Raw genomic sequence first — 13,072 nt, 5'->3', positions numbered from 1 at the left:
AAAACAGAAATGTGGGCTCCACTATTTATACAAATATAGAAAAATGCATATAGATAGCCAACTATAAAAAGTACATTTAGAGCTGACAGTGAGAACTTAATAAAGGTGCATTTTTTTTTGTAGCTAACCAGATTCCAGGTAATCCTGGACTCTTCCATCAATCGGTTATCTAGACGTGGCTTCAAAAATTATTTTTTTAATGCAGTGCCATGCCTCAGTGGATACTACAAACATAGTGATTATGTAAATAATACTTTGTAAATAATACTTTGAAAATGAAAGTCTTGATGAAATTTTGCTATTTTCCCCAGCATGGATGGACCTAGAGGGCATTCTGCTAAGTGAAGTAAATCAGATAGAGAAAGACAGCAAAACAACATACAATTTCATTCAGATGTGGAAGATTAAAAAATATATACCAACAAATTCCTATAAGAACTAAATGATGGTTACTCAAGAGGAAATGGGAAGGATGGGTAAACTGTATCAAGGGGGTCAGTTGTGTGGTGAAGGAAGGAAACTAGACGTTTGATGGCCTCGTAATTAGGATACACAGGGGTTGAGTTATAATATGTACATCTGAAACCTCTGTAATGTTTTAAACCAATGGTACTTCAATAACTACTTTTTAAAATATATATTCTTTGCCTTCAGGGGGCTTTCAGGTTAGTATGAGAGACAGAAAAATGAAAATATACTACAAGATAGTGTGATAAGCAAATCAATAGAAGAGCCGAAGTGCATAAATGGATATGATAACTCTATTGGAGAGAAAAGCAAGGGAAAATCTTTCTGGAGAAAGTGATTTGAAATTAGATTTTTTTCAAAGGTGAATTGAGTTAGCCCAAAGAAAGAAGGAGAAAGGAAAAGGGGAAGGAAGTGAGGCATTATAGAATCTAATTAAAAACATAATTAAATGGGAGTAAAACCAAAAATGGTATGTCAAAGCCAAAGAAGTATGAGATATCATGGAATAGAGAGGAAATTTGGGCAAGTCTTTGCTTCCAATGAGTATAAAATAAGGGTAGAAATGTTGGATGGAAGGAGACTCTAGAATGGTAAGCAGGGATGAGTCATGTAGTAAGCCATAAAAACTTTAAAAGGGTTGCCTTAAAATTTTTACATCTTCAGCATCTCTTCTGCCAAAGGTAGACCTGAGCTCAGCCTTCACAAAGCATCTTGGAAATAGCTTGTGTCCATTTCCTCTTGGTCAGCCTGGTTAGAAAGGACATTTGCGCTCATATGCAATGTTGAGACCCCCTCTCCATTCTGATTCCCTGCTATCCTTCCCGTCCAGCGCATCCTGCACACTCGGCAGCTGGAATTGTCTTTCCACTTACAAAAATTTTGGAATCCACCTCAGCGTACCTCCACTTGAATCCTCTATTACTTTTTACCCAATGACTTTCATGTACATTATTTGACTTAATTCTTAGGAAAATTCTAGACAACCTGTTACTCACTACAAGATCATTAACTCCAGTTTCCAGAGTGAAAGGGGAAGCCAGAGAACATAGGTGAACTGGCCCCAGATCATTTAACGAGGTAGCCCAGAGTCACAACCTGTCTCCTGCAACCACAGGAGTTTCTGACTGTTGCTTTAAATTTGGAGTATTCTTAATACTTCATGAAGTGAGAGTAGCAGAACCATAATCCTAAATTGTTATGAGGAGTGCAGTGGGTGATAGGATTTTATTTTAATTGTTTTTGAAGATAAGCACTGAGAATTGCAGGCTGGTGGGGGGAGGGGGGAGGAGAAGGGAACTTTTTCAAAGGTTATACTCCATTAAGACAAAGCACATGTGAATGCCTCTTAAAATATAGAGTTCTTAATTTTAATGCTTCTTTTTTGTTTTCTTCTTTATGTTAAGCAACATTAAATTAACCCTGGTTGGAAATGGACATTATTGAAGCCTTTCCCAAATGAGCTTACGCATAGAATAATCATTTGCCTATTCACAAAGAACTGAAAATGCGATTTCCCTAAACACAGACCATTCAGGAGGAAACACTTCCAGTTAAATGAACAATTCGTGTCTAAATCTTAAATAAATTAGGAATAATTGGGTTCTCCTCACCATCTTCTGTTCAGAGTTTACTCAGACATAAAGGTACAATTTTTTAACCCCAAGGATAGAATGTTTACTTTACCATTGTGATGAGGAAGACTAGGCCAGGCAGCATCCTTTAATAATTTTGGCAGGTAAACTTGAAGCTAACATAATACTCAATCTTTTAATATTTAATCATACTACTTACACAATGTAGATTTTAAAATTCACACTTGGCGGGCAATTTTTAAAGAATGTCAGTTGTATGACAACTCTGGCTATACCTCAATGAGGGAATTCTGGAGAATTTCACAAAAATTAATCAAATTGTCATAGAAAGGTAGAAATCAGACAAAAGAGAAGATTTTATTTCCCTGTAGAAGTGTATGTGTTTGTTTACTCTAGCGTGTTCCCAGCAAACACCTTTTTAAAAAACTCACTGAGAGGCATCCTTGGCTGCAAGCCCCGTGGTCCTCATTAAAATGGATCCCTCCCAATGGCACACCTGGTACCTGGTCTCTGCAGCAAGTACAAAGGCCAAACCCTGCAAACCCTCCCTGAGTGCAGAATCTGGCCCACACGTGGTGGCGAGGAGTAATGAGAGGGCTGGCGATGGTCGTCGCAGGTCACCGACAGCTTTCCACGAAGCCTCCACAGCATCCAGCAGGAAGCTTGTCATTGCTCCCTCTTAGGTCATAGTGATTTATCAACATGGGGTTCATCAAATTCCCAAAGCCAGAGATTTTTAAATCTCCTTCCTTTTTGTGAAAGGCACTGTCACTTACTTTGTCTCAATAACTCTTTCCATTTTGATGGCTAACCTGATATGGCAGCATAGGAATATTCTGGGAGCTGAGGCATCTGTTAATTAAATACTCCTAACAGCCTGGAAAATACTGATTTATTTGCCAGTCTCCTCTGAACTGGAGGGTGAGCTAAAGGAGGGTAATCTCTTAGGTACATTCTTCCCCTACCTGCAATAACACTCTCACAGGAAGTAAGAGTATTATTGACATGAGGCAAAGATGTAGAAAAGCCAGTCAATTATATGCCATTTAATCATTCATGGGGGTGGGGGGGATGACATAGAACTGACTAGGTGAGACCTGACAATACAAAAATAAACCAACCAATCACAATTCCTCAAGATCTCCCCTTCTGGTCCGGGTCTTCATCATTCTTTCACTTCTGAATGAGCAAACTATCAGACATATGGAGCCATTGCAATAACCAGCAATCCCCTTCCTCTTACTTAGGCATGATGTTATACTATATATTTTGAGCACCAAAACAGTAGATGTGATGTCTAGTCTATATGCTAATAAAAAGATGGGACAAAACCATCCCTTTTCAGAAATTTGAAAGCATATTTTAAGTGTGCCCTGCATTTTACTAGACTTTGGATAAGAACTCTAGATGCTGAAAGGAATTTAACTGCTGGTATTTTTCTTTATAATTGATATAACATTGGTTCACAACACTGCATGTGATTTAGGGTAACAGACCTACATATCACCACATCACACCTACCACCAAAGCACCCTTACCCCTATACCATAGACCTTTGGGTCCCCACTCTCCTTTATTCCTCCCTCCACTTTGCTCCTCAATTTTGTAGTCATATTCCTCAGCTTAGTTTGAGTTTAATTTTATTGGTTGCTTCCCCTCCACCCCCCACCCATATTCCACATGGTAGTGAAAACATCTGGTATTTGTCATTTTCCTTCTGACTTATACATTTAGCATCTCCCCTCCAGTTCCATTGATGTTATCATAAATGGAAAAAATGTATCTTTATTATAGCTGAGTAGTATTCCATCATTGATAGGTACCACATCTTCTTAATCCATTCACTTGTTGGACACTCAGGTTGTTTCCAAGGCTTGGTTGTTGTAAATCATATTGCAATGAACAAAAGAATGCAGATATTCCTTGAATTAATGTTTATAAATTTTCTTAATAACTAAGAAGAATAACTATCATATGGTAGATCTATTTTTAATGTTTTGAGAAACCTCCATACTGTTTTCCATAGAGGCTGGACCAGTCTACTTCCTACCAACACTGCATGAGGATTACTTTTTCTCTACACCCTTGCCAAAATCTGTTGTTTCTGTGTCTGGTTTTATAATATGGGTCATTCTCAGAGGTGTGAGGTGGCATCTTATTGTGGTTTTATTTTGCATTTTCCTGACATTAAGTAAGATGCCTGTTGGCCATCTATATGTTTGCTTTGAAGAAGTATTTATTTAGCAGTTATGCCCACCTTTTTATTGAGTCCTTCATTTTATTGAGCTGTATGAGTTTTTTTGTAGCACGTGGGTATTAGCTCCTTGACAGATATATATGTGCAAATATTTTCTACCATTTGTTAGAGTCTTTTTACATAAGAACTATATTTTCTTTCACTGTGCAGAAGCATTTCAATTTGATGTACTCCATTTGTTTATTTTTGGTTTTATTTTCCTTGCCATCAGAGTCAAGTCTCCAAAGATATCACTAAAGCCACTGTCATGAAGTGTTCTGTCTATGTTTTCTTCTATTTGTTTTTGTTATTTCCAAGTTTATATCTAAATATTTAATCTGTTTTGAGTTAATTTTTGTGTATGAGATAGATAGTAGTCTAATTTCATTCCACATATGGCTATTCAGCTTTCCCAACACTATTTATTGATGAGAACTTTCTTTCTCCATTGTATGTTCTTGGCTCCCTTATTGCAGATTAATCATCCATATAAATGTAGGATTATTTCTGTGTTCTCAATTCTATGCCATTGGTCTGCATGTCTTTTTATTTCAACACCTTACTGTTTTGATGGCGATAGTCTTGCAGTATAGTTTAAAGCCTGGAAATGTGATACTTCCATTCCTCTTTTCATTTATATTAACATTGATTAGATTATTCAGGTATTTTGCATTTCCACATAAATTGCAGTAATGTTTTCTCTATTCTTTGAACAATTCCATTGAATTTTTCCCATGGAAATTTTGATATCTTTGCATTGAACCTATATACTGCTTTGGGTATGGCCATTTTAACTATGTTAATTTTTTCATGTTTTCTATGAAGTATATGCAATCTTTATGATTAGTCAAAAGTAATAATGAATCAGGCCTCTGGCCTTCCTCATCCATCTGGTCTTCCTCACGATGCTAGGAAGGGACAGTTTAAAAGTTGATTTGGTCACAAAGTTATCTAAAATGTAATTCCTACACTAATTGAAAGCCTGGTTTTGAAGTATGCATCTGTCACTGTTTGTCCTCCTGATTTCCTTTCAGACGTCCTGCTGGTGAGGAAGAGGTATCCCTTTTATTTGTCTGGTCAGAAGGAGTCCTTGAATTTACTGATGCCACAGACACTCTGAGACCTTTCATGCTCTATGAATATCAGGTGAGAGCCCACAATTCCATGGGCTCAGTGGAAAGTTCATGGTCGTCAACCTGGACTCTGGAAGCTCCACCTCAGGACCTGCCAGAACCATGGGCTCAGGCCACCAGTGCTCATTCAATCCTGCTCAACTGGACAGAGCCCAGGTCTCCCAATGGCATCATCTCCCAGTACCATGTAATCTACCGGGAGAGACCAGATGACCCGACAGTTAACGTCTCTATCGTGCATGCCTTCACAGTTACGGTAAGAACTTAGAAAAGATAGAAGTTGTTTATTTTATCCGGTTAATATACTGAAATTCATTTTGTCATGTAAAAATCTTTCATGTGTGGACAGATGCTATACACTGAATTGAATACAAAGGATATAGGGGATTGGTTTGCAAACCACAGATAGCTATTTAACTTCAAATAAGACTTTGTCCTTGCAAACCCACATAATGTATTTCCAAATCTGCTAAATGGGAATGTCAAATACATTACTCTATACTTCATGGAGGTGAGTCTCAGAAAAAATTAGACATATCTAGATATAAGTAAAATTATACAGGTAAAGATACAAATATAATAGTGACCATATTGGCTCTGGGAATGAGAAAGTTAAATTTCTAGATATATCTTTTAGATACATAGTTACAGAGGTAGGTAAATATATAGAAACATAGATGTAAATATATATAAATATGTGAAGTAGATGTAGTTCTAGATGTCACATGCATGATAGCTTAGTGGTGACTTTTCTGGGTTGACTACCTTTGACCCATAACACAAGTCAGTTCATCTGGTGTCTCCAAAAGAATCTGCTGTTCTATGGGAGAGACAAAACCAGATGGGCCTTTTGTCAGGGGACTTTCTATAGTATCACAGAGATGAGAATAGAGCATAGGGAAGCAATGGGAGAAGTAGTGGGTAATCTCCCATAACACCACATTCACTGGATTTACTTCCCACATGTTACCACCAGTCAGCTCAGCTGTAAACCTCACTGCCAGAAAGAGAGGCACTGGGAGTCAAAGTGCTCAAAGTGGTCTGGAAGAACAGCAGGAATCCCTCACGGTGGTGAAACCAAATTTATCCACAGGATTTCTGAAATGTGCCAAGAACAAACTAAAGTCCCTCAAAATTAAGAAGGAACAGACAGCATAGAGTATTGTTTTCTTTTTAATTTATTTACTTTCTTTTAAAAAATATATTTATTACACCATCCTTCATTTTTTGTACAGTTTATGATTTACCCATGAAATTCCCACCAATTCACCGTGGACCATCACCATAGGGCCCTTTTGCTCTTTCCACTCCTATCCTGATCCTTCACCACCCTCCTCTCCTACAGAATGTCTCTGATATACAGTTGCCTGATTATTTTGATTTTAATTTTATTATAAAATTATAAAGTAAAATTATGAAAAATAAAAAGTAAAATTATAAATTTTACTTTTTTATCCTGATCCCTTATATGGTTCCTCTACCTTCCTCTGATAAATGAGACCATTCGTTACTTTTCTTTTTCTTTCTGACTTATTTCTTTTTTTTAATGCCCAATATCCTTTTTCTTTCTTTCTGACTTATTTCACTGAGCATAATCCCTTCCTGCTCCATCTATGTTGCTGTGAATGACATGAGTTTATCCTTTTTGATTGCTGAGTGATATTCCACTGTGTAAATATACCACATCATTTTGATCTAGTCATCTATTTTGAGACATTTGGTTTGCTTCCATATGTTACCTATTGAACACTGTGCTTCAATAAACATAGGGGTGCAGGTGTCCTTTTAAACTAAAAAAAAGCATTATTTTCAAAGACCACATCATGTCTCCATGCTTCCAATATAGACAGCTTTGTTTATAGGGTAAACTGTCTTATAGAGTTTAACTTTTGTCAAAATATCTAAATAATACTGGGAAAACACAATATTTAGGGATTTATTTTTTTTTTTGTCAATGAAGTTTGCCATCTTTCCCTACTGTGCTTATACTCTTTTTTCTCTAGGACTAAAATAGTAGCAACAAGTAAGTTAAGTATTAGATGATAATACTATCAAAATTTTATCTAAGAATTGGTACTTTATTTTTTATTTGACATTTAGTCAGCTTTACATAAGGGTCTTCCATATTCTCTAGATTCTTCATTATAAGTATTAGCAGCAATGTTCCTAAATATACATCTTTCTTAGCTAATCCTTAATATATCTCAATTACATCTCACCATATCCTTATTAAGCATGATTTAACTTCCACCCTAAAAATAAATACTGAACAATAAACTAGACACACTTAATAATCCTTTGACGAGAGCTTTCGTAAGGACCTACTTTGATTTAAATATATTTGTTGAAGGCTCCAGTACTGTAATGATTAAACCTGTAATCTTTTAGGGTATGAGTTTTGGGGTCTGAATCTAAACATTCAATCTCCCAAGACCATTCAATTGGAATTCCCTTGTAGAATACCCTGTAAATCATCCCTTCATTGCTAGTTTTATTTTCCAACACAAGACTAAATTCTATCCCATGAATTCTGCCCTACCTCTAATCTGCTAATTTCTCCCTTCTCCTGGAAGGGAGAAGGCCGACAGCCCTAAGCTGGAGGCTTCCAGGCCCGTTGTACATGGGACCTCCCCACTGGAGCTTCCCTTCTGCCAGCCTGTCTTGGCCTCCACCTTTCATTTTCCGAAAGACTAGTCCCTAGTGCTACAGAAAATAGACAGGATAAGCAAGAAGCAGTAGTATTTCTGATTCCTGTTTTCAATTGTGCATATGTCTGTGTGTGTGTGTGTGTTGTCTGTTCAAGGGGCCCCTGAAAATCTTAATCTGCCCTGAGAATTCCCAGAGGAAACTTCATTGGTCTCATTGGCAAAGATTCCATTTGAGTTTTAAGCTAGGGACATCTTTCTCAAAGCAGTATCTACCAGTGTTCAGAAGTTTCCAGGCAAGGGGCTATGGTGACTATGGACTGACACCTCTTAAAAAAGATCAGGAAGAAATGCACCAACTGTGTTTCATCCATGTCCACATGCCTGCAGAAATGTGCTCAGTCTTTTTAAAAGAGCAAAAGATGCCTCAAGAAGGAGTTTCTACCATGTTATTCCAGTTGCTGGTCATCAGAGGAGCGTGTTGCTTTTCTCCTAGCCAGCCACCCCCCCACCCCCACCTCCCTATGCCCCCCACTCCCCCGGCACTTGAAGTCCCTCTCATTCAGCTCAGCTCAGCTGCTCTATCACATGGGGCCCCCGGGTCGAGAACAGATTATTGACGAGTCAATCCAAGTTGGCAAATAGACATTGAGCACTATATTCAATATGTCAATAGTCGATCCCGCGCTCGTCTCCGTGGTGACGTTTGCCACAGCCTTCAGCAGAGCAGAGTCTGTGGGAAGAGCGGCACATTAGAGACACAGATGGTGCCTCTGCTGAGCATTTCAGATTTCTAGATTTCTTTGCTTCTGCCTTTCTCAGCTCACATCTTGACCAATCCCTTGTAAATCTCTCTTGCAGGCCTTCCTGACTCCACTCACTACTTTTCTGACGCCTGCACCAGCCGCACACCTTCACTGTCACCTTCTCTTTCTGCACCTGCCCTAGGAAGTGTTTTCAATTTTTGTTTCACTGACAGCTTTGGCCAACATTGTCTAGTGCCAACCACCCACGTGTGCCATTAGGGGAGCACAGATTCCATCCTCACCAGGGCTGGGACGGCTCACTCCACAGCCCTGCGAGAGGACTCGCCCATGCCCCTCCTGTGGTCGCTGGCATCCTGGGATGCCAGCTCTGCTGGGCGCCCACTGCTAAGTCGCCCAGAGTGTGGTGCCATCATCAGCTTGTCGCGAGGGTCCCCGGATTGTTGATAGACAGGTGGACGTCGGTGGGAGAGCCACAGAAAGCAGGTGCAGTGGAGGCATGCGCCTTGCGGAGGTGGCAGTGGATGGAGAACTGGCAGTGGGGGCCTCCGTGGGGGTGGAGAGCATATGTGTTGGCAGGAGCAGCGGCAGCAGCAGCAGCAAAGGCAGCAGGAGAGGAGAAATGGAAAGTGTGTGTGTTTCTATATAATCACCTTCTTCCCCAGCCTCAAGAAAAGTTTCAGCTTCCTTTGGGCTAAGTAGATCTTTCTAAAGGGGAGAGAGAGTCTCGGGGTCTTCAGGCCAGAGCCACCCAGTGCTGAAAGCAAGCGTTAGTTGAAGCCCTGAAACCCTCTTCCCAATCAGCCTGTGATAAATTGCACAGCGTCAGGAGAGCAACTGTATTTAGCCTGGCTTGGCACGAGAGAGTTCCGTGGTGGTGTTTACAGGGAACACTCCTGGTGAGCGTGGCGGTGTTGCAGCCACTGTTCACATTTGTTTTCTGTTTCTCACTGGCACCTGCCTTCACACTGGCAGAACTAACTTGGGATTTAAAGGTGAAGGTGGTTTACCTGTTAGTCTGTGCTCTCTGTGGGTCCCTGCTTCCCTCACAGGATAGGAAGCTCAAGCCCAGTTCAGACCTCCCTGGAAGAGATGGCCCTTTGCTCTGTGTGGAGAATCCAGCGCCAGCACTGAGGGGCAGCACATTAAATGGGTCATTGAAAGGTGGTTTCCCATCGGGAGATAATATCCAGAATGACAGTCTCTAGTTTCTAAATAAGAGTCGCCTAACTCCTTTGCCCAGTGTCGAGAGGGAGGTGTTCCAAATGCCCTCCTTGGTTGCCTCATATCTTTTTACTATTAAGTAGATGTGTGGGGAAAAAAATGACAAAGAAATACTCATAATTGCCATATTATGGAGAGTTTGTAAGCAAACTGATGAATTCAGGTTTAATCCCATTTTCATTTTGACTTAGTATAATGTAAATATTATTTCTCTTGACATGGAATCTTAAATTAGTCCTACTTCTTTCAGTTGGATGGTTCTCAGCCTTTTCTTCCCAGATCCATACATTAAAGCACAGAAACACTCTGAGAGACCCGGCTAGCTAGAAAGATCCTGTTGGTGTCTGTCTTTCCAAAATGAAGAAAAACTATAAGTAAATAACAAAACAGTTACCATACTTTCTGAATCAGTTCTATAAGCTGAGATATTTCACACTTTATAAAATGTATCTCGTATTCTCTTATTAAAAATATAAATAATGGGTGTGAGAAATGCCCCCCAAAACAGTGATTATTTGGTGGTTTTCCACCTTTTTTTTTTTTTTTTTTTTTTGCTATATGATGTTTTTAATTTGCCATAAACTTTGCCTTTTGGTCTTATGTTTTTTTTTTCCCCCTCTTTTTTAGGATACCTTACCAATTACAAATATATCTTGGGGATCTCCATTTTGCTCAGTATTATCAGGGATGAATATAGCTTCTTGAACTTCATGTAACTATGTCTTTGAAAGAGCTTTATTTTCTCCACTTCATTTCGATAGGCTTCAGCAGGACTTTCTGGCTCACTCATCAGTAATCTCCAGGACAGGTCCTGTGGTTTGCCAATCACCTTCAGTGACAAGGGCCAGTAATTTTGGTAATCAGGACTGATTTCAGGTGTTTATTTCTTTTTAAGCCATTCTAAAGCCTGACTTGAATCCAGGGGGGTCTCGATTTCAGAGGTTTTCCTCCTTTTCCATTTCCCTTTGTTGATTTCCCTCCCCCAGGTAGTAAGGGGCTAACTTGAAGGAGCTTCTGTACGGAATCGGCTTCTTTAACTTGCTTTTCATGCACCTGCATCTGCTCTTACACCTGCTGTGTCCTGTGTAAACCTTCAGAGGAAGATGGGTTTGAAGGAGTAGGGCTGATTCTCTTAAGTTCCACAGGTGGTGTTGGACATACTGTTACTTAATGCCTTTTTTGCTCACCTATCTTTGCTGTTCCTCTGCTGCCCAGATACGTGACTAAATTAACTCGTCATCTTTCAAGTTGCCCCATCCATATACCTCTCCCTTCCTTATGTCCTTATCCAATGCTTCACTAAGTCCTGCTGATGCTTCTAAAGTACCTCCTGAATCCCCCTGCTTGGAGATCACACAAGGCTCCTCACATGTCTTATTCCCTCAAATAACCATGTTCTCACACCTCAGAGGCACCTGCCCTCCTTTAGAACCACCAAGTTGATCTAACATGTTCTTTGTCTCACATGACAGTTTGAAAGACCTAAGTAGACAAATGCAAGGACAAAGTGCTTTTGGAACTATAAATGACAAAAATAATTAGGCTACAGAACTTTGGAGGTGCTACTACTTTGACGTAGTCTTGTAGAAATGAGCCAATGTAGACAAAGTTTGGGTTGATACTAGGCAACTGTGCACACTTGGTCATGAATGAAAAGCCTTACCTTTTGTAGATGCTAAGCATTCCTCACTTTGTAACAAATTCTGAGCTTTCTAACTGAATGTTTCCAGATGCCACCCTGTTGATTTCTAGAAAATTTCTCAAGTATAGCTTAGATTTGATTTCCTTTCTAAATCACCTGGAACAAGAGTCTGCTTTATTTTTCTCCCTGAGGCTTAGCCTGGCGTCATCTTCCCCGCCACCACCCCATCTCAGGCTTTTAAGAGCCGTCCACCTGCAGTGTTCACTTGCTAAGCAGCTCAATTTCCCTGCCACGCTACTCACAGGACCCCCCCCCCATCTGTTCCCCTAGACCTGAAGACATACCAGGAAACCATGAGGCCTTTTGGTAAGTCACACACACACTTCCCTGATCACACAGATTACCCTCTGTACCTATGCCAATGAGCAGAATCACAGTCTGTGAGGGACACTTGTGGAGAGACTATATGCCCTTTAACTCAGGTAGGTTGTTATTTTCTGGCCTTTAGTTGAAGTATAAAGACACCCAAGAATCCAACAGAGCATTGTTAAAATGACTATGAATGTTAAAACGAAGGCATCCTCATGCTAACAGGCCCAGGCCATAAATTGAGAATATATGCCATTTAGCAGAGACAGCAAGCTGTAAATGGCAGTGAAGGGCAGAAGTTAATTGAACTACTGAGCTCTTGTCACAAGTGGAAAGTGACCAGTGCTGGAGACAAGATGGCTGCCCCTGAAGTGCCCTATGGTAGCCAGGAGATCAGATCCTTGGCTCTGCAAGGGCTTATGGGTGAGGGGGAAATCATACACAGATGACCAATTTTTTTATGGTTCACAGCCGATCAAAGTGAAATTCAGCAGCTGTTCAGGACAAGTGACCACTGTAACGGCTGTAATATAACCTACTAAATAGAGAGGGAATTGCATTAGAGCAAGAGGTTAGCTGTGATTATCGGCAGGTGAGTGCTTTATTGAAGTTGAAAGACCATTAACATTGATAGAGTAATTATTTCAACTTGAAAGTAATTACCTTGATGGGTGATAACTTCTCTAGTGCTCCCAGATTTGATTGGGCCAAACAATTGTGAGCTCCTGAAGCCTAGAAAAATATTACAACAATACTGTGATTTTTAAATTACTGAAACCACCGTTGGAATATTTTAATTATGCTGAACAGTGAAAAGATTTTGCCTTACACCAGCTACTGACCTCTCATGTAGAGAGAGACATTTGCTTTTTAATCCAAATGCAGTGACCCACACCCACCACCTGTGAACACATATGTGATGGGTTTGCAAATGGATCTTTTTATCCTGATATGATTTTTAAGGTGAAACATCTTGTTAGTTTAGTAGCTGTGAGTTAC

The 13,072-nt window shown here is 39.8% G+C and overlaps 1 protein-coding gene across 1 annotated transcript in view; it reads left to right on the top strand.

Moving 5' to 3' along the window:
* The window catches only part of USH2A (Usher syndrome 2A (autosomal recessive, mild)), a 589,735-nt gene that overhangs the window by 512,993 nt on the left and 63,670 nt on the right, over positions 1-13,072 (top strand). Inside the window, 1 exon segment of the mRNA XM_004685238.1 lies at positions 5,331-5,685. Coding sequence (XP_004685295.1) covers positions 5,331-5,685 — 355 coding nt within the window.

Source organism: Condylura cristata, unplaced genomic scaffold (genome assembly GCF_000260355.1).
Source record: "Condylura cristata isolate star-nosed mole 26May11 unplaced genomic scaffold, ConCri1.0 scaffold00018, whole genome shotgun sequence".
NCBI lineage: Eukaryota > Metazoa > Chordata > Mammalia > Eulipotyphla > Talpidae > Condylura > Condylura cristata.
This window is presented reverse-complemented; position numbering and strand designations above follow the sequence as displayed.